General features: G+C 42.3%; 3 protein-coding genes across 3 annotated transcripts in view; all 3 read left to right on the top strand.

Annotated features, from left to right (window-relative positions):
- LOC308315129 (COP9 signalosome complex subunit 7b-like) overlaps nt 1-1,003 on the top strand; it is a gene marked incomplete at both ends in the record, with an annotated part of 1,045 nt that extends 42 nt beyond the window's left edge. The window contains 2 exons of the mRNA XM_080762965.1: nt 1-555; nt 902-1,003. The exon at nt 1-555 is cut by the window's left edge and continues 42 nt beyond it. Coding sequence (XP_080619091.1) covers nt 1-555; nt 902-1,003 — 657 coding nt within the window. The remainder of the gene's footprint in view (nt 556-901) is intronic.
- Nucleotides 1,004-11,009: 10,006 nt separating this feature from the next.
- Nucleotides 11,010-12,065, top strand: LOC308315128 (beta-1,3-galactosyltransferase 2-like; the record flags this gene model as incomplete). Its single annotated transcript, XM_080762964.1, has 1 exon — nt 11,010-12,065. One exon carries the CDS (start codon nt 11,010-11,012, stop codon nt 12,063-12,065), a length of 1,056 nt encoding a protein of 351 aa, XP_080619090.1.
- A 1,761-nt stretch (nt 12,066-13,826) lies between these two features.
- Nucleotides 13,827-22,077, top strand: LOC308316201 (acidic mammalian chitinase-like). Its single transcript, XM_080764663.1, has 12 exons — nt 13,827-13,876; nt 16,905-16,996; nt 17,082-17,108; nt 17,439-17,643; nt 17,939-17,995; nt 18,094-18,259; nt 18,941-19,065; nt 19,171-19,294; nt 19,928-20,110; nt 20,588-20,704; nt 20,828-20,960; nt 21,702-22,077. Exons 2-12 carry the CDS (start codon nt 16,972-16,974, stop codon nt 21,977-21,979), a joined length of 1,440 nt encoding a protein of 479 aa, XP_080620789.1. The 5' UTR covers nt 13,827-13,876; nt 16,905-16,971; the 3' UTR covers nt 21,980-22,077.
- The last annotated feature ends 22 nt before the right edge of the window (nt 22,078-22,099 follow it).

Here is a 22,099-nt window from a genome sequence, read left to right as displayed (position 1 = left end):
GCCCAGGCTGTCAGTTCTCTGCTCGAGGCGCCAAACCTCTATGTCTTCTCCGACATCCTGGAACTGCCCAATGTCAGAGAGTTGGAGAAAGGTCCCCATGCTCCAGTGTACCAACTCCTCAAACTCTTTGCTTATGGAACCTACAGTGACTACAGACAAAGGGCTGCATCCCTTCCAGAGTTGACCCCTGCGCAGAGGAACAAGCTTCGCCACCTGTCCATCATCAGCCTGGCGTCCAATCAAAAGTGCCTGCATTACTCTCTGCTGCTGCAGCAGTTAGAGTTGAAGAACGTGCGCGAACTGGAGGACCTGCTGATCGAGGCCTTGTACTGCCGTGTCATCCAGGGCAAGTTGGACCAGCGCAACCAGCAGGTGGAGGTGGACTGCAGCAAGAGCCGAGACCTGGGCCCCAACGCGCTCCCCGGCATCGTCAACACACTGCAGGAGTGGTGCACAGGGTGTGACGCAGTGTTGAGCGGCATTTCCATGCAGGTTAAAAGAGCGAACAATGAAAGAAAGAGACAACAGAAAAAGAAGAATGAGGTCGAAACACAGGTTAAAGATTTAAAGAAAAAGGTCATAAAAAGGTCCGGGCATTTTGGATTTGGATTTGGAATTGGACAATTGTCCCCACATACCGGTAGAAGTAGAAGGGAAGAGTGATCTGTGGACCTGGGAATCTTATCTTAACCCTATGCTACAGTTGACTGGCATCCCTCAGGGTTCTTAACTAGGTCCACTCACCCGCCCCCTCCTCAACACCAATTCTCTTCAAAGTTGTTGTGACCTGTAGAATCTTCCATTGTATACAGACAATGTTTTGACCCAGAATTGGGCTTTAATTCACAAAACGTGAAAAAAAGATCATAATAAAAGGTGCAAAACGTGTGCCGCATCTCAGACTTCATGTGGCGAGTCTGCAAAGTCAGTCATCTATGTCAGTAGTATTACGTCAGTCATCTCCATATTTAGTCATATTTCAGCCGTATTTGACCGCCAATGACTGACATAATCGAAACTGGCACTGCTCCTATATGGCCATCATCTCGAAATGGACGTCATTTCGAGATGAATTTAAAAAAAAAAGGATTTCAAATAGTAACAAAAATAGCCTCCCTGCTATTCGTGAAGAAAAGGAGAAACGAATTGAATGACGATTAACTAGGCTTAGAGTTGAAAGTATGACAAGACTTAGAGGATGCCAAAGTTTTGAGGGAAAGAAATTATAATAAATAATGAGAAGAACATATAACTGGGCTCTCTCCATAGATTGAGGATAGTAAATAAAAAAATATATAAAAACAATCACACTTATATGTGAAGTGAGGGGTGCCTTTGTTTACTTTTGTACATCATATGCCTCGGGTGCATGCTTAAAGAAAACATAAATAGTCTATAGAGCGTCGCAGTCCCACCCCCTTTCATGACGACGCCAGGCCCAGGAAATAATTCCCAAAGCATTTTCCCCATAGACATTTCAAAAAGTATTTATTTAAAGCCCACAAACACAATACTTTGGACCAAACAAATAATTACAAAGAAGAAAAACATCAAAGAATATATTGTCATGATTTGTCACAACTCGAGTTGGCCGTCTTTAAATAAATACTTTTTGAAAAGTCTATGAGGAAAATGAACGGGGAATAGGTCTCTCGACTGCGACGCTCTATAGACTTGGCTGCCACATGACGTCACAGGAGGGCATGCTGATTCTTTATATTTTATGATGTATACTCGACAACGCATCGAGAATGTCCAGTCCATGTCTGGGCATGCCAGTCAGAGAGACACAACTTGAACTTCATTTCATGTTGCATTTTTATTTATTTTTGAGGGGTGCTAGCCCCTCCTATATACAGGTTTATCTTTAGTTCAATGTTTGTTTAATAAACGCCATTGACAATGAAGGGAATTTGTCTCTTTAATGTTAATTTGTTTGTGTTAATTTGCACCGTTTGTTTAACATCACCATTGCATCACCTAATCAACATAAGTTAGACTTTAATTGCGAACGCAGTGAGCACTTACTATGAGACCTTACTAGCAGATCATGTCTGTCTGTCTGTCTGTGTGTGGGTCTGTCCCGCTTTTGTGCCCATATATGGAGCTTAGTGATTTGTTTGTGATTGATGCAAGTGTCTGTCCCGCTGTTACGTCACCATGACTCAGCCATAACCATATAAGGAGTCCCCAAAGCAGCTATACGTCCAAAACCCAAATATGTACGAGCTGCGTTCGCTTCCCGCGTTTGCGTGTCTTACTTGTATATTAGTGCTCCTCACTTCACACCGGTGTGATTTTTAAATGTTGTTTGTTGCCAGAATGACAGCATTACATCGTCATGGTTGCACCAAAGGTTGGACAGAGCCACCTAACCGTGACTCTACAATGGAAACCATATATAGGATACCCAGAACCGCCCCGTATTTCCATACAAGGAAGTAAGGTACACACCATATATGGACATAAGTACAACGTATCATTCCATCTGGCGTCATAGACTGGTTTAGATATGGATTACTCATGCCTCTACCATAAGACCTGACTTTGTTTAGATTCAGTTAAATCTGTTTAACCTGTAGAAGCAAGCGCACAAAGCGGGGCTTCAGACAATTTAGGCATTTAGCAGACGCTCTTAATCCAGAGCGATTTACATGAAGCAAGAACAAAAACATGGAAATACATCAAATACATAATGCACAATAACAGTGGAACATCTATAATGAAACAATCCATATACACTATAGAGTGCTATACATAAAACCACAGTGTGCATGGTTCTCGTATAAGCTCCGCCCTCTAGGGCAGAGTGTAGGTTTGCCAAAGAGTGTAGGCCAAAGTATAGGCTACAAATGAGAGTGTACAAGAGTCAAATTGACACTGAAGATTTTACAGAGCGTATTGGAGTCCCCAGAGATTAAAAAAGGATTTATTGAAACTGATAAAGTGGGGTGTGTGTGTGTGTGTGTGTGTGTGTGTGTGTGTGTGTGTGTGTGTGTGTGTGTGTGTGTGTGTGTGTGTGTGTGTGTGTGTGTGTGTGTGTGCGTGCGTGCGTGTGTGTGCGTGCGTGCGTGCGATTATGAATATGACCTACTTAAAACAAACAAAGGGTGGTGAGGTGATGTCATAGGTTAAACATAGACAGCCTGTCTGTCACTGTTGCCTGCAGTAAAACTGTGCGTGAGAACTATGAGTTGTCCCGTCGGGCCCTACTTTAAGTACATCCTATGGTATGGATATCGGGACACCGATATCAGCCTAAAATTCTGGACTGGGTATCAGCTACACAAGTCTAACCCAGTGCTGCCATGTCTGATTATCATAAGTAGATATCGGTGGTTGCAGGCTTTTTGGACCTCACTTCCATTTTTTAAACCAGTTAAAAATTTGTTTCAATTATATTCCAAATATTTCACTTTTTCTTTTCAGGATTTATTTTTGCAGATCTACAAGGAAGCATGTGACGGGTTGTGAGCTTGTAGGTCGGCTATTTTCAAATTCATGTAGCCTAGGACTCGCTTCTGTTGGGCTTGTTTTCATAGACCTGCTGTTTATTTCTCACAAAATCTGGCAACAGTGGTCTAACCGACACAGGCAAACAACAATGTGTGCAGTCAGTGCTAGCGGAGAATGCTGTCAGTGTTATATCATTGTCAAAATTGTCACTCATTCTATATAAGTAAGTAAGTAGCCTTGCCGAGCCATGAGGCCCATAGGGCAGGAGCCTATCTCCTGTTTCTGTAGGGTGAGGCAGCTTGGTGTACATGTACACCCCCTGGACATGACGCTAGTATGTCGCAGGGACTCATTATACAGTTTATATTTGTTCATGTTTTACCAAAGGGTTTAACCTGAGCCAGGCATATAAGTGAGTCAGAGTGGCAATTTGTCCATACCAACAGCAAAAGGGTGTCTAATCCACTTTTACAATGCAGTAGAAGACCCTTGATGGATTGCTGAGGTAAAGCATCACACCTACTGTCACCCCCAGTAATTTCCACTCATCTTGGAACAGTTAGGTGACAATGTTAGGAACCCAAGGTTCTGGGTTCAATGCAGGCGACTGGGTGTATGTGTAACAGTATCATATAATTACACAAAATATGATACAAATAATAAGAAAGAAGCTGCTCTATCTCTGGGCCATATCTGGGCTCATTACGGGCTAACGTAATATGAAACATGAACCCTAGGATATCTTGTCCTTGCTGGAATGCAGCCACAGACCCTGCCTCTATATAAACCACAGAGATGCGCAGTTGTGTTGATTCATAAGAAGGACCAGTCCCTCACTGAGAAAGGTAAGTCATGACTTATCTTTAGGTGTGTTCTGTGTTCATGTCAAGGTACGGGTTTGTCTGTATGTGTTCAAGTATAATATGTATTTGCCAGAGAATCACTATTTACTTATTTATATCCATATTCATACATTTTCCGTTAAAAAACCTGCACTATCCAGTATCCACTGTTTCACACAGATTTTAAATCATTGAATCGTATCGTATTGTATCACCATGAATTAATCAATATCATCTATGTATCGTATCGTCAACGATACGTATCGTATCTTTAAAATGTATTGTTACACCCCTACTATTATACTCTTTATTATTTCAGGCCACTTCGTATAAAGGGAGTATACTCACTCACTGTAATAGAACATGGCTCAATTAATCCTCGTGGCTGGTAGGTGGAAATCTTAATAACTGTTAATCAAATAAAATAATAATATTCCTTTAATATTATTTATAATCTATGATATACAGTAACTCAATGGTGCAGTTACTCAAAAATGTTTGGTCTTTTTAGGACTAACACTTTTAATCAGTGGTCTTCAAGTGGGTATGTGTTATTATTTAAAAAAGAATAGATTTCATTCATTCATTCATTCAATCAATTGATTAAATATGAATTTACAATCATGATTCCATATTTAAAATTCAATTTCCCATATTCTATAGTCTCATATTTCTATAGTCTCAACGTAATGTTTTTGTTGAAAAGTGTCATCCACCAAACCACTACTGTGTTACTTCACCAACTGGGCCCAGTATCGACCTGGCACTGGCAGATATCTGCCTGCTAACATTGACCCCAACTTGTGTACACACCTGATCTACGCCTTCTCAATCATCAACCAATACAACCAGCTGGCCACCTATGAGTGGAATGATGAAGTCCTCTACAAGGACTTCAATGGACTCAAGAATGGGTGAGTTGTGTTCTACCTTAGTGATTCTTTTTTATTTCAAGGACCCCCCCGTTTTGTGTGTGTGTGTGTGTGTGTGTGTGTGTGTGTGTGTGTGTGTGTGTGTGTGTGTGTGTGTGTGTGTGTGTGTGCGTGCGTGCGTGCGTGCGTGCGTGCGTGCGTGCGTGCGTGAGAGACAAATCAAATCTGTGTCTGTTGATATAATTGTGATGTTTAACGATGGTAACAGTGTTATCAAAGATTGCATATTTAAACATTCCATTTAATCATCTAATATCAATCTAATAAATAATAACCTGTAGACTCACCTAGACTGCTCAGGCTGATGCACAGATCTTCAAAGGTAGAAAGATTCAGATCAGTTTTACAAACACAGGATATGATGTTATTGTCTTGGACTCTGCATGGCAGGGGCATGCACTTTCACCTCTGCTCAGGGGAGGTGCCACAAAAAATACAATAAAAATATTACAATATTGTGAATGGTAATTCATCAAAAAAAATTAATAATACGAATGAACTCTGTGAACTGTAAAGTGAGCAGCGCTTTAAAAAGTCCATAGACTTGGCTGCCACATGACTTCACGGTCACAGTCATAGACATGTGGCACCCAATGTGGAACCCACTGTGGCACTGCTAAAGCGCTGCTCAAAACAGGTTGATATAAGATTGTGAAAAGTAGCACATCTCTTTTTCATCCATAAAGTCTTTTGCATGTCTACTTTTTAGCAACTCTGGGCTGAAAACTCTGCTGGCTGTTGGTGGGTGGAATTTCGGATCTACACAGTGAGTTCAAAAGACTTTAGCAGTATGAATTAATAATGCTGTTGGATAACAGCCTTGTAATGTTTTTGAGGTGTTTGTTCTGTTGTTTTATGCCTCTGTAGATTTACCAAAATGGTTTCATCTGCCGCCACCCGCCAGACATTCATCATGTCAGCCATTGCTTTATTGAGACGCCATGACTTTGATGGGCTGGACTTGGACTGGGAGTATCCTGGGGCAAGAGGAAGCCCTCCAGAGGACAAGCAGAGATTCACTCTGCTCTGCAAGGTCTGCTAGAGAGTTTAAAAACTGCTCAGATGATGCAGGTCTTTATCTGCTGTTATCACTAGCGATTGTATTAACATTGCATACATTGTCATGCTTATCGCACATGTTCTATTTGGATGTATAGGAATTGCGTGCTGCATTTGAGGAGGAAGGAGATCTCAACGGAAGACCAAGACTGCTGCTCACAGCGGCAGTTGCTGCTGGGAAGGAACACATTGACAGTGGTTATGAGATTTCTAATATAGCTATGTGAGTCAGAATTTGTTTTCTAACAAGCTATTCATTCCATAATTGCAACATGTATTTTGTCATCCATAACTCGCTGTGTCAATGTATGTTGTATAACAGGTACCTGGACTTTATTCATATCATGACTTATGACTTCTACGGACCATGGGAGACATTCACTGGCCACAACAGTCCTCTGTACACCAGTTCTTCAGAAGAGGAAAATAATACAAAAAATGTGGTGAGAAGAAATATCCAAATATGGTATTCCGCATTAACTTTTGAGGGGCGCTAGCAGCTAAATGGCCTCAATTCCTCAATGATGAGGCAGGTTTCCGAACTCTCCACAGCTGAGAGACAGACCGATTAGACAAAAATGTTACCATATATAAGCATTAGTGAGGACCAATTATATGAAGATAGGTTGAAGTGATTATATTATTGTTTAAATTGTTAACCTCGGGTTTCACCTGGTAAAATAACAGCTAAATAAATTGAAATATGAGGGAATGATCTAGTCATGGGGCCTTTGGCTATATACATTGCAATTGTGCATATGTTAACTTACATTTTGCCACCAGGACTTTGCTATGAATTATTGGAGAAAGCAAGGAGCTCCTGTTGAAAAACTCATGCTTGGTTTTGCTACATATGGACGCACATTTCGCACATCTTCAGTAGATGCTGGTGTCGGGTCACCAGTCAGCGGTGCTGGCTCTGCTGGATACTATACAGGAGAAGCTGGATTATTGTCTTATTTTGAGGTCAGTGAATGTTGTATTTAAACAACTCTCTGTCCATTTTGCTGCAACTGAACTTCACTCACTGTAGTTAATATTAATGAATATATAATGGAGTTTTGACTACATTGTCACATATTTTGGATCTAAGATTTTCATTTGTCCAACAGATTTGTACCTTCCTGCAAGGGGCTACAGTCCACTGGATTCTTGAGCAAATGGTGCCTTATGCAACCAAAGAAAAGGAATGGGTGGCATTTGATAACAAAGAGAGTTTTGCAAACAAGGTAATACAGCATAGCTTTATGATCCAAACTTGTAGTTGCTCTAAGTCATCACTGTCTAAAACAAGTTTTAAAAAAAGATCCTGAACTATTTATTTATACTGAAACATATAGCCTATTTCATTTGAGTTATTAGTTAAGTTATATAATTATGGCAAAAATTCAATGAATGAAACGTAATTGTATGTATCATGTATTTATACATAATTTGATGACATAATTGTTCTTCAAAATTATTTAAGGTGTTTTGATTGATTGAATACTTTATAAATCGATAACATAAACAGCATGTGGTATAGGATAACACAAGTCCTGGGGACTTGTTTCCATGTGTTTTGGTGTGCAGCATTCGATATATTTATTGTTGTGTTGTACAGGTGAAGTACCTGAAGGACAACAATTTTGGAGGAGCCTTTGTATGGAGTATTGACCTGGATGACTTTTCTGGAGAAACATGTGGACAGGGCAGGTACCCCCTCATCAGCCACCTGCGTTCTCTTTTGGATTCAGGTAAACAAAACAATCAAAAAAGAACACCACTCATCATCATTATGAAACCTACCTCATCCATCACCATAATTCTTCACAGGAAATTATTGTGTTTTATCTTAATAACATATTATTATTATTTGTTGGTCAGATTCCCGTCCCACTCTCACGCCAAACAATCCACCAGTAAGCAGAGCTAAGATCCCTAACACGGCTGCCACCATCATCACTGCTGCTGCCACCACCACCACCACCACCACCACCACTCTTGCACCTGGAAACAGCAATAGCTTCTGTGGAGGGATGGAAAGTGGCCCCTCTGTAGTCACCACGGCTGCCACCACTACTGCTGTTCCCACCACCATGACTACTGCTGTTCCCACCACCATGACTACTGCTGTTCCCACCACCATGACTACTGCTGTTCCCACCACCACTACTGCTGTTCCCACCACCATGACTACTGCTGTTCCCACCACCATGACTACTGCTGTTCCCACCACCATGACTACTGCTGTTCCCACCACCATGACTACTGCTGTTCCCACCACCATGACTACTGCTGTTCCCACCACCACTACTGCTGTTCCCACCACCATGACTACTGCTGTTCCCACCACCATGACTACTGCTGTTCCCACCACCATGACTACTGCTGTTCCCACCACCATGACTACTGCTGTTCCCATCATCACTACTGCTGTTCCTACCATCACTACTGCTGTTCCCATCATCACTACTGCTGTTCCCATCATCACTACTGCTGTTCTTACCATCACTACTGCTGTTCCCATCATCACTACTGCTGTTCCCACCATCACTACTGCTGTTCCTACCACTATCACTACTGCTGTTCCCTCCACCTCCACTACTGCTGTTCCCACTACCACCGCCACTGTTCCCATCCCTACTGCTACTGTTCCTACCTCTACTGCTGCTGTTCCTACCACCACAATCACTTCTGCCACCACCACTCTTGTACCTGGCAGTGGCTTCTGTGGAGGGAAGACTAATGGCCTCTATGTAAATGTGAGAGACACCAACTCCTACTATAACTGCCACAATGGAATAACGTATCTCCAGAATTGTGCTGCTAACCTCGTTTACAGCGACAGTTGCAAATGCTGTGACTGGCCTCGTAGTAGCTTCTGTGGCGGGAAGGCGAATGGCCTCTATGTAAATGTCGAGGACACAAACTCTTTCTATCACTGCTCCAACGGAATTACCTACCTCCAGAAATGTGCCGCGAACCTCGTTTTCAGAGACAGTTGCAAATGCTGTGACTGGCCTCGTAGTAGTTTTTGTGGAGGGAAGGTGAATGGCCTCTATGTAAATGTCGAGGACACAAACTCCTTCTATCACTGCTCTGATGGAATTACCTACCTCCAGAGATGCCCTGCTAACCTCATTTACAGAAACAGTTGCAAATGCTGTGACTGGCCTTAATATATATACTGTATATATATATATATTAGAGCTGGGACTCGATTACATTTTTTTATCTAATTAATCAGAGGCTTTGTAATTAATTAATCTCGATTAATCGCATTTTAATCGCATATCAATATTTACCCCGAGAACAGTGAGAAACCCTTTTTTTCAAATGTTTTTATTATCCCAGTGAATAGTGACTATACGGGATTCCACTCATTTTAAACATTTTACTGTCATTAATATACCTTAGAGTTGTTGTGTGGATATAATAAGAAAGTCCCCCCCATTCTGTGTTGCCTAGAACTGGACGTCTGAAAAGAAATCTGTAACATTATGAAGTACATCTCAGTGACATCACAAAAATGTACTACATAATGTTACTGTTTTTTCAGACCTCCAGTTCTAGGCAACACAGAATGGGGGGACTTTTTATTATTTCCAGTGCACACAACTCCATAGAAAAATGTTGAAAATGAGTAGTATTCCCCTTTAAGCAATACAACTTTTTATCACAATTTGATATAGGCAGGTGATATGATTGATTGATTGATTGTTTATTTATTTTCGTGTCATGCACACCTTGTGCCCAACCCTCATGGGTTTATAAGACACCATTTCACATTTGCAATTACATTGTTTTACAATACATAATTTATGCATTTTATAGCATGTTTACATTACACAATTCATTATATTACACCGCAGATGTATACAGAGTACTCTGTCTTCTTTCCCAAGCTTGACAAATAAAATATGCTACAACGATACATAGGCAGCAAGTGCCTATATAAAGTGTCTTCAGTGTGTATATGAATACTCAAATGTGCTTTACATGGCTGGGCATGAGAAAACAAATAAAAACAACTTTATTATGGGGGAAACACTTCACATGACATGAGGTTGGGGCAGACCATTGTCTGACCACGGAATTCCCACGCTTGCTACTTCAGTATGTTTCGCATCGAGAAGCTTGACAGCTTCGTGCTGTGGTGAAATACAGAGGTGGACGCAATGGATTAAAAACAACTTTAATAGAAAAGGAAAAATAACACGAAAAGCTAAAGAACATTAAAAGACAGTGAAAAGGGTTAGCTAGGGAAGGCAATTTTGAAGAGGTGGGTTTTGAGGGTGGATTTGAAGGTTTCATTTTCTAGGCACTTTTTCTGGGGTCCCAACACGGCCTACTGGTATGGGAAGGAAACTGAACGAAAAAGGAACAAAAAGCAGAAATATAATTTTACGAATATTTGTATAAACAGTATGTTCCTGATGCTACCTACCACAGGTGTCCCGATTTTAACAGTCTGCAATCGTGCATGCTCTTAAGATTGTATTTGTTTATTAGATTTATCTTAAACCTATTGTCTTATTAAACCCAAGTGTTGTCAACTACCTCGTCAGACCGTGTATATAAAGACCTGCTGATTTTGATCATGTTTTCTCTGTATACCATTCAAGGCTTATTCAGATCCACACCTCGGCTTCGGCTGCTTGACACGAAGACACATCGCCTTGAAGTTCTCTCACCAATCCGACTGCGGTCCAATTAAGTGGCTCCACCACCAGATGCCATGAAGTGGAAGGGGAAGCACATCGTTGCACTTCTGTGTCTCCTCTCGTTCCTAGGGGTCCTGGTCAATGTGGGCTGGCAGACAGTTATCTTTCTGCCAGGTAAAGCCAGCCCAAGTGAAGCGGGTGACAACCACACCGGTGGCCAGACCACACAGGTGACCACCCATGAGGGGTCTCCCATCGGCCACCCATGGGGCACGCCAACTCCTTGGCCGTTCCCTGACTACATAATTAGGGAGCCAAACAAATGCCCAGAGGGAAAGCCGCCACCATTCCTAGTGTTGCTGATACTCAGCATGGCCGGTGAAGTAGAGGCACGGAATGCCATACGGCAGACATGGGGGAATGAGAGCCTCGCTCCAGGCCTAGGAATCATCCGGCTGTTCCTGGTGGGGGTGACGGAAGGCAAGCTGGGGCGCCTACAGCAGAAGACCCTGGAGTCCGAGAGCCTGAGGCACCACGATATCATTCAGCAGGATTTCCTGGATACCTACTACAACCTGACTTTAAAGACACTGATGGGGATGAACTGGGTGGCCATGCACTGTCCCCGGGCCAGCTATGTTCTGAAAACTGACAGTGACATCCTTGTGAACACCGTTTACCTTATCTACAAGCTGCTGAGACCGGAACTGAAACCCAAGACAAAGTACTTTACCGGCTGTATCCATAGAGACGCCCTGGCAATCCGAGACAATAAATCAAAGTTGTACATGCCCCTAGAAGAGTACCCAGGCGATAGTTACCCAGACTACTGCTCAGGGTCGGGCTATGTGTTCTCCGGAGACGTTGCGACAGAAGTGTACAGAGCTTCTCTGAGCATCCGCATCCTGCGTTTTGAGGATGTGTACGTGGGAGTCTGCCTGGACTGGCTAGGGATCAAGCCCACACCTGCACAGCCCGGTGGAGAGAGGTGTGGTCCGCTGTTCAACCCCTACGGATTGTCCTACTCCAGCTTCAATTACAACAACATGGTCACAGTCCACAGTTTTCATCCCGATCAGCTGCTGGAGTACTGGCGCAAAATGCAGAGAGATGGAGCGCTCTCGAAATGAGTTATGTGGGTCCTTGACATTAAAACAGTTTGAGCACCACTTAGCTACACTAAATGGAGTCTTAATGAGTAGGTACCTGTAGGAACAAGTAAAGAAGAGGCCCACTTTCCTTACAATGTGGTTGTGTGTTGTTCTGCATATACTGGTAAAGTGTGTAATGTGAGTTGTGAGATTCTACTCACCACATTTGTAGTATCTTCATCTTGTGAAGATACTACAAATGTGGTGAACCACACACGTTTTAACAATTTACTCATGTACAGTTAAAGTTCCATTCACAAAATCATGGTATATGTCTTCATGATACAATAAGTAGCCTATATCATACCCTGTGGCCTGTGGGTAAGAAACATTACCATATGTGGTGGCTGCCGATTATAGCAGAGACAGCACAATACAGCCTTCTTGCCTCCTTTTTGGGCATACCAATTAAGGTGTTGACACACACACACACACACACACACACACACACACACACACACACACACACACACACACACACACACATGCGCGCGTGTGTGTGTGTGTGTGTGTGTGTGTGTGTGTGTGTGTGTGTGTGTGTGTGTGTGTGTATGTGTATGTGTGTGTGTGCAGTGAAAAGGGGAGGTGACGGGGAATGAGAAAGTTGCGATGTAATTTGCATCACAGCGAAATGTTGCGCAATAACAGTGTGTTTGCCAAATTAATATTTGTACAGTAAATATGACAGTTGCGTGGATGCTATGTAGTGACGCTACACGTGGGTTATCTTATCTCCGTTTTTACCACACTTGTTCAGAACTTCCTTGCAACCAGAACTTTTCCTTGGAACCCAATTCCAAGTGCTTGCCAGGGTGGGGGAGAGACAGCGAGATTTTTTCCCCAGTTTAAATGTGATTATTTTGGGGGTCCGCACTAGGCTGAAAAGGTTGGGAACCTGACGTCAACATGACGCTCAGCATTCACCTAAATAAGATCCTCATCCTCATACAACAGATTAAAGACACCATATGTTTGTTCAAAATATTGTAGGCCTACATTAAAAGTGGTATTTCTTTGGTTTAAAACAAAATGTTTTGGTTGAAAAGTATATTCCGATAATCAATCGCAGTCCAGTTTCAAGTAAAAATGTGTCATTTGATATTCAGTGAGACGTTAATTGTGCGTGTGTGTGTGTGTGTGTGTGTGTGTGTGTGTGTGTGTGTGTGTGTGTGTGTGTGTGTGTGTGTGTATTGTCCAATTATGGATGGACGAGATCATGATCAAAATTGGGGATGTATTATGTGATCTGGACATGTGCTCTCATCAGGGAGAGAGAACTGTCCACATTCCGTGGGGCAATAAATAGGCTCCTGTGGGGTTGGGGTGGTAGGCTACCTTCCTGGAGAGTGAGGGGTGTTTTACGACACCTACAGAAGAAGGGGTGCTGGCTCACTGAGTAAGCACATGTTGATAGCAGGGGAGCAATGTATGAAGTACCATTTAAATTATAATGTGGGTCAATGTGTGTTCTAAAGTCCATACTTAGATATTGGGTTACCAAAACACCTTTATAATAATATCTAAGAGTCTACCAGTTTAAGCTAGTCTGAGATAGCAGCTAGGCACAGCACAGGAAGTGTGAGGGAAGCTGGCTGATAGGCATGGGCTTAGAACCACCTCTCTCAGGCAGAGAGAGAGCAGTCTGGGCTTTCGATTGGCTGACAACTTTGCCAGGGAGGAGTGACCTCAGTCAGGGCCTGCTGTATCCATGTGTGACTGTGTGGCTTAGCACTGCAGTGGGTTAGATTCAAAAGGGGAAGACCAAGAGGGCAACTGGCGAGAGGTCAATGGTAAATATATATATATATATATTGTGCATTATTAAGAACATGTTGTGTTGTAATATGTTTAGATTGTAACAGAGTATTTATTGTGCCTCTTGTTTTGTCTCCCAAACGATTAGATTTAAAACCATAGGTAAAATACCAACCAGGTAGTGTTGAACTAATCTGTAATCAGACCAACAGCTAAATTGTACCAGATCGAAGAGCGAAGAATGGCTCTAAGTGGCCGGTCTGGGTCAGCTTAGAATGTTTCAACGAGAGCTAAACTCCCAGCCGAGAGATAGGTTAGGGGCAGAGGCAGACTATTAGGCAAAGTTCCAGAGTACTGTATCCATCCTGTGTCGGGGGAGGGGGAAACAAACAGTGTGTATGTGGAGTGTGTTTATGTGTAATAACGAGTGAATAAAACCATATAAAAAGCATGCGTTTGTAAAGAGAAGCGAGTCCAGCCTATGCGTGTTGAATCTTAGTTAAAGTCTTGTCTGTTGCCGAGTCTGACTCGGTTAATCTCCTGAAATCCGAACAGTGTGTGTGTGTGTGTGTGTGTGTGTGTGTGTGTGTGTGTGTGTGTGTGTGTGTGTGTGGAGTGCTGTTAATTTTGTGCTAGCACTAAACCAGTGGTTGAAGTGGCTCTGTATGTGTGCCCCCGCCAACACCATTTCCCCTAACCCTGTACAGGGGTATGCTGACGATGTTCAGGTTGCATCCTATCATGCAGCTGAAATAAACAGCATGCTCTCCAGAACCGACTCCTTTTTGGAGTGGTCAGGACTAGAGGTCAAAGACTCAAAATGTGCAGTTCTCTATGAGAGGCGGAGCGGGGGAAACCGCTGGTATCACTCCAATACAGATACAATACCTGCATTCACAATTGGCAATAAACCCCTAACAGTCTATTCGCGTCACCAGACATACACATACCTGGGTCACAAGTTTAATGTGGCAGGTGAGTGGAAAGATCAGGTCGAGGAGATCATTTCTGAATACTCCAGCAGACTTGATTCAATCCATGCATCGCCCCTACCACTAATCATGAAGCTGGAGGCAGTCAGAGTAATTGCATTAGCCAAAGTACAACACCTATTCTCCAATGTACATGTTCCACGAAAGTCACTACGTGAGTTGACTGACAAAACTGTACAGTTAGTGAGACAATGGACTGGCCTAAACACACACACAACACGTGACATTATATTCCACAGTAAAGGTGAGGGTGGTCTGGGGGTCCCCAATTTTGAATGGGTTTATATTGCTTCGCGTGTCTCCCATCTGTTGAATATGCTGAACAGTGATGACCAGTATGTGAGAAGGCTTGCTCGTTCTTCTCTTTTCTTGGACCTAAAAAGACGCAAGGTCCCCCTAGCGAATGGTTCGGACTCTAGCTTCCTGGGCTTCAAGAGGAAACCCAATGGAAAGCTGGACAGTCGCTCTCCTGGCTTTGGTGTGTGGTCGGACTGGCCAGACCTAAATGACATGTGCTGCTGGGCTGACGTTACCCTGGAGTGGGTAGGGTCTAACTCTGAGGCGGTGGCTGCCTCAGAGAATGTTATATCTGACCCCAGTATCTCTGTCAGAGCGACTATGACTGTGTGTGGAACGGAGCATCAACTTCCACTGACTAATGCCAGATGTCGCCTCCTATGGGCGCAACAACAAAGACAGCGACAACATTGGACTGAGTTGAGATTACAAGGAAAGACTGCATGTCTTCCTGCTGCGGACCATTCTGTCTCTCACTCTGTGTTCAAAAATGTTGCCATTGATGAGTGCATTGTTGTTTTTACTTTGAAAGCGAGATTACAGGTTCTACCTTCTAAACTTAATCTCTCCATCTGGTTTCCAGGCAATCATGCTCCTCACTGTATCCATCATGGCCATGAACAAATAGCTGAAACCATGTCCCACATCTTAAATGGTTGCCATGTTTACAGGGGCCTTTACATATGTAGGCATGACAGAATAGTGGATTTGATATCGAAAGACATCTCTTCCATTTTCAGGTCCTCCATTATGCTTTATAAGCATTCTACTGTGAAGCCGAGGATGTTTAACCTGTGTAATGATGATTCTGTGTTCTCTAACATTTCAGCTAACACCCCTGATGTCATTGTTGTAAATGAAAACCATAGAGAGGTGTTCATTCTCGAGGTCGGCTGTACCTTTGACTATAGCCTGGAAGAAGCCTTTCTAACCAAAGTGCTGAAGTATCAGCAGCTAATGCAGACCATCTCACAGCTAGGCTACAGATGTAAACTTTTAGTTTTTATCTTTGGCAGCCTAGGGCATGTGCATAAGTTGGTTGTGAGGGGCTTACAAATGGCCGGCCTTTCCAAAAGGAGAGCCAAGCAGTTAGCGAGGTATTGCTCAGTTTCAGCCATTATAGGAAGCCGCTCAATTTGGAGGAGGCGTTGTTTCCTTTATCCATGATTTATGTCTGCTGCCCTGTGTCTGACATGTCAGCTGTACTGTATGTAACGATGCTTTGCCGTCCATGCACGTTGTAACTGGCTGCTCTCCCACTGTCAAACTGCACTGGCAGTGTTTATGTCCTTTGTACAGTAACAAGGTATTCCTGTACTTCTCATTATGTGGACATAAATAAACATTTCAAATGTGTGTGTGTGTGTGTGTGTGTGTGTGTGTGTGTGTGTGTGTGTGTGTGCGTGCGTGCGTGCGTGCGTGCGTGTGCGTGCGTGTGTGTGCGTGTGTGTGTGTGTGTGTGTGTGCGTGCATGCGTGCGTGCGTCTGTGCATGCGTGCGTGTTCGCACCAGAGACATGGGTGCGTGACACAAAAGGCAATTCAGCCATATCTTCAGGGAGGACTTAACGGTCTTTATTGTATTTTAGTGACTAATGTTGTTTGGGTGTTTGGATTGGACAGTATGTTGCAAGTTGCAACAAATGTGTGGCAAACAGCTTGAAGTGACGTACTTCTATTTGTCTTTTGTTACTCATTGTCATGAGTTCTTTGACAAACAATTACATTTCCCTTTTTACATTTCCTCTATTTTGATCCCATGGCTTACCTGGAAGTAATCTGTGTATTGGGAACTGATCTCGCCAAAACACTGGACCATCAACTCACCCAATTAAAAACACCATGAACAAGCTTATTCTGCTTGCAGGTAAGCCATTCATAATTATGTTGTTTAACAGACTGAATATTCTTGAAGTCTAAATCTAATTTCTGAATCTTTCTACCTTTTGAAGGTCTGTGCATCAGCCTGGGCAGTTTAGGTGAGTCTACAGGTTATAAGATTGATATTAGATGATTAAATGGAATGTTTAAATATGCAATCTTTGATAACACTCTGACCATCGTTAAACATCTAAAATAGCCTATATCATCACAGATTGGTTGCACGCACACATGCAAGCCACCCACCCATGCATGCACACACACACACACACACACACACACACACACACACACAGTCACACAATTGCGTCTTATCCATTTGATATAGATCTATCATCTGTGCATCTGAATGTTGGGGAAAAGGCCTCCATTCTTGTTGCATTGTTTGTATGAATGTCAATCAATCAACTATTGTTTCACTGTTTCAGGTTCCTCGTACAGGCTGGGCTGTTACTTCACCAACTGGGCCCAATACAGACCTGGACAAGGGAAGTTTCTACCTGCTAACATCGATCCCAACCTCTGCACCCACCTGTTCTATGCCTTCGCTATCATTAACGATGCCAATGAGCTTGTCACGTTTGAATGGAATGACGAGACACTCTATAGGTCCTTTAATGGACTTAAAGACAGGTTGGTCCTTTCCTCCACAATAATTAATTTGAGCAGTTAAACAATTGAATTAATTATCCTCTTATAAGCCCAATTACAATGTTCACAATGCTTGAGACGTTGATTCGTTTAAAAAAAATGCATTGGTGAAGATTTTGACCTAAAGTGGTTAAAGAGAGTTTGGTCCTTTCTCCCACCATAATGGGCGGGTAATTATAAATTGCTATGGAAGATAACCATTGTTGCAATCATCGTGGTAGATGTTGGATACTCACAATGACACTTTTCATTCAACTGTGCTTGTATCTTCTCATAGGAATCCTGATCTCAAAACACTGTTGGCGGTTGGAGGATGGAATTTTGGCTCCCTAAAGTGAGATACTTGACGTGGTCCGCATAGAATCTTTAAAATGTGTATGATGATATGCCCTCTTGACCTTGACAACCCAATGTATTTACTGTTTGTTACAGATTCAGCAAAATGGTGTCAACCCCAGGCAATAGAAATACATTTATCCAGTCCTCCATAACTCTGCTGAGAAAACATGGTTTTGATGGTTTAGACCTGGACTGGGAATATCCAGGAGCACGAGGAAGTCCTGTGGGGGACAAACAGAAGTTCAGCTTGTTATGCAAGGTCAGGCCAGCAGGAACATACAAATGTCTTGTTTTGACTGTGTAAAGACTATTTTCACAATATGTTAGTGCGTCAATATTTCTAGTGTTGATATCTGACTAATCCACGCCTTCATGTAATTTAAGTACATGAACCCTATCGTCCCTATTCTGGCCATGCCATTGCCATTAAATATTCTGCAAATATAGGCGGACATTGACAGAAATCAGCCCCTCTACAAGCTCATAGCGTGATGTATTGCGTCGCATTGTGAACTTGTAGATCCATCATTTACATTTCTGTGAATAGATTTGGTGTGGATGCGAAACAAGAGGGGGCCAGACCCCTGTACTGGGGGACTGCAGTCAACCAAGTATGGTTTAAGACAAGTGCAGGTTAATCCATATTTAAACCATAAATTATGTTAAAAGTATGGGAAATTACATCTTGGAATTGTTTTCTTTGAAATATTTATGCAGCTGTCAAAAACAATGAAAATCATTCATATTCTGGTGAAGTTGTAACTAATTAAAACTAAATTCATTACATAACACAAGATGAGTGTGTGTGTGTGTGTGTGTGTGTGTGTGTGTGTGTGTGTGTGTGTGTGTGTGTGTGTGTGCGTGTGCGTGTGCGTGTGCGTGTGTGTGTGCGTGTGTGTGTGTGTGTGTGTGTGTGTGTGTGTGTGCGTGCAACCTATAGGAACTGCGACAGGCCTATGAGACAGAGGGAGCAGCCACTGGTCGCCCCAGACTAATGCTTACTGCTGCGGTGGCAGCCGGGAAAGGGACCATCGATGCTGCTTATGAAATAGCAGAGATTTCTAAGTATGTAGCCTACTGTATGAGTTAAGAAGATTCAATGTCTGTAGAAATGCGATGGCTAAGTCTTCTGGATGTGGGTAAACTGACACCTCACTTCCATTTTGTCAGGTACGTGGACATGATCAACGTGATGACGTATGACTTTCATGGCTCCTGGGAGAACGTTGCAGGCCATAACAGTCCTCTGTACAAAGGCTCCCAAGACACCGGAAAGGCCGTTTACTTCAATACGGTGAGAATTCACATTTGGTTGTGTTTCTTTTTTTTTATTTTTTATTTAGGGACATCCACAATCTTAATATACAACCATTTTTCAAATAGTGTTTCTTTGTCCACAGGTTTTTTTTTTTCTTCATTTTTAGACAGGAACAAAAAAGAATAAAAATGAAATAAAGCATATGGGAGAGATGGATGATGTTTGTGTACAGAAATTAAAGTACAATACAATGTAATACTCCTACTCCTTAATAATCCTTGCCGCTACAAAATCTGGTCGCAAAGGAATAATATATTCCACCCAATTAGACCAAAACTTTATACATTTCTCCTTCTCCAGTCTGAGAGAGAAAGTGATCTGTTCCATATTATAAATATAATTTACTATATCTATCCATTCTTTTATGGTGGGGGCCTCAGGAAGCAACCAGTGTCGTGTAAATACATGACAAGACATTTCTACCCAAATTCCCTCCTGGTTGTGTTTCTATTCATTTAAATGATGAGCCGACTTGAGACGTGGTCCGAAAATAGCTGATCTACCAGCTGACAAGGCGTTGCATCATGACACACTGTGAGCTTGTAAATCGTCAATTTGAACCCTAACCCTTTGTCCTCCTTTTCACGCAACTCTTTTGTTCCCCTGAAGGACTTTGCCATGAGGTATTACCGTGATCAGGGAGCGCCTGTGGAGAAGCTAAACTTGGGTGTTGGAACCTATGGCCGAGCGTTTCGCCTCTCCTCTCAGTCCACTGCTATCGGAGCTCCTGTCAGCGGACCTGCTGCTGCCGGGCCCTTCACCAGAGAGGCTGGCTTCTGGTCATACTATGAGGTAAAGAAATGCATGAATAACACAACAGGTAAACTGTTATTAGATGCAGTCAAACACAATGGAACACTAATGCCTGCATGTCGACACTGTACATGCAGAGGCTGTGACACAGACGGTCTGTTTACAAAAATCAGGCTCTTGATATGCTAGTGTTGCAACACAAACAGAAAACAAGTTGTCGACATACACTACATACGTATGTGACCCATACATGTAGTTATGGACTGGAGGACAGTCAGGACTCACAGATCAATGCCCAGAATCAGAATCACTTTATTTTTCATAGTTTGGAAGACCCCCCCCCCCACCCCCACCCCTACCGCTGTTGTTTGTGCTTCTATTGTCCATCATCACATAATGAATGTCTGTTTGGCATGGCTTATTGTACCAAAGCTTTGAAGTGGGGTTCATACAAAATGTATTTTACTTGATTGTTATTTTGATATATTGATCGTAATGTGTCTGGATATTCCTCAGATCTGCACATTTCTTCAAGGGACCTCTATCCAGTGGATTGACGATCAGAAAGTCCCATATGCCTCCAAAGGAAATGAATGGGTTGGATTTGACAACAAGGACAGCCTTGAGACCAAGGTGATCGTCTGTTTCATCTTTGGCACGACAATCCCTTTGCAATTCTGAGATTGTGATTGATTTGTTCGTGCCAATTGCAAATCCTAGTGTTTTTCTTGTTCTTTGTCTTCCTTGCTTCCTCAGGTCCGCTACATAAAAGACAACATGTTTGGGGGAGCTTTTGTATGGGCTTTGGACCTTGATGACTTTACAGGACAGTTCTGCAATCAGGGCACCTATCCACTCATCACTTCCCTGAGCTCTCTTCTCAATTCAGGTAAATAACTAAACATCAAACAATGTCAATCTGTATAATAATAATAATAATAATAATAATAATAATAATAATAATAATAATAATAATAATAATAATAATAATAATAATAATAATAATAACAATAACAATAACAATAACAATAATAATCTTATAATAATGTGTATTGTGTAATGTGTATTAACACTATAATAACAAAGAACGTTAACATTTTGACATTTTAACTTTCCAGGTTTGTTCTTGGCCTATTTTCCCTTCAACAACAAATCTCTTGGCTGAAATTAGTGGATCTACAAGCTCACAACACAACATATTTTGAGCTTGTAGACCTACTATTTTTGCCTAATGTTCTGCATATTATAACATGCCTTTAGAATATGGACGCTATAGGGTTCATGTGGTTAAAATATATCTTAAATATTAAATATTAAATACCGGTATATATATATTTTTAAAGGTAGAGTAAGTGATTTCAAATATCACTTATTTTTTTGTTTTGTTGTGATAATCCTCTCTACTATAGAGTGTGCTGACCATATAAGGAGTTCCTCCCTGTCCCCAGTTAACCCCTGGGGGTCAAAAAACCTTAGGTTTCGTTTTTGACTCTCTATCCTGATTGGACGAAGGCTTAGGTCCCACAGCCAAAAACGAAACCTAAGGTTTTTTGAGTGAAATCACTTACTCTACCTTTAACCCTTTCATTGCAATGTACAGACTATTTCAAATAGTGTTATTCCTCCATAGATCTCCCTCCCGCAGCTCCACATAGAACTCCAGGGGTAAAGACACCACCATCTCCAACCAAAGAGCACACCACTGACACCACTACACCCTCAACCACCAAAACAGCACCTGGTGCTTCCTTCTGTGCAGGCAGGGCAGATGGGGTGTACGCCAAGCCTGACGCCCAAGGCTCTTTTTATAACTGTGCACATGGCATCACACACGTCCAAAACTGTGTTGCAGGTTTAGTCTTTCGAGACGGTTGTAAGTGTTGCGACTGGCCTAATGGTGGAAATTAACTAAGTACACAAGTACTGTACTTTAGTGGAGTATTTCGTATGTTGAGTATAGGGATATAGTATAGGTTATAACACTTTGCACATTTCACTCTTTTACTCAGAGATCCGTTTATCTACATA

This window comes from Protomyctophum bolini (assembly GCF_963924005.1).
Source record: "Protomyctophum bolini genome assembly, chromosome: 5".
Taxonomy (NCBI): domain Eukaryota; kingdom Metazoa; phylum Chordata; class Actinopteri; order Myctophiformes; family Myctophidae; genus Protomyctophum; species Protomyctophum bolini.
Note: the sequence above shows the minus strand (reverse complement) of the source record. Positions and strands in the feature narration are given on the sequence as shown.

Bases quoted from the DNA above. Each gene is read 5' to 3' on its own strand.
- LOC308316201 (XM_080764663.1), top strand. From the start codon at position 16,972: ATGAACAAGCTTATTCTGCTTGCAG. The intron at 16,997-17,081 runs GTAAGCCATTCA...TACCTTTTGAAG, and splicing joins CAAGCTTATTCTGCTTGCAG to GTCTGTGCATCAGCCTGGGC. The intron at 20,961-21,701 runs GTAAATAACTAA...ATTCCTCCATAG, and splicing joins GAGCTCTCTTCTCAATTCAG to ATCTCCCTCCCGCAGCTCCA.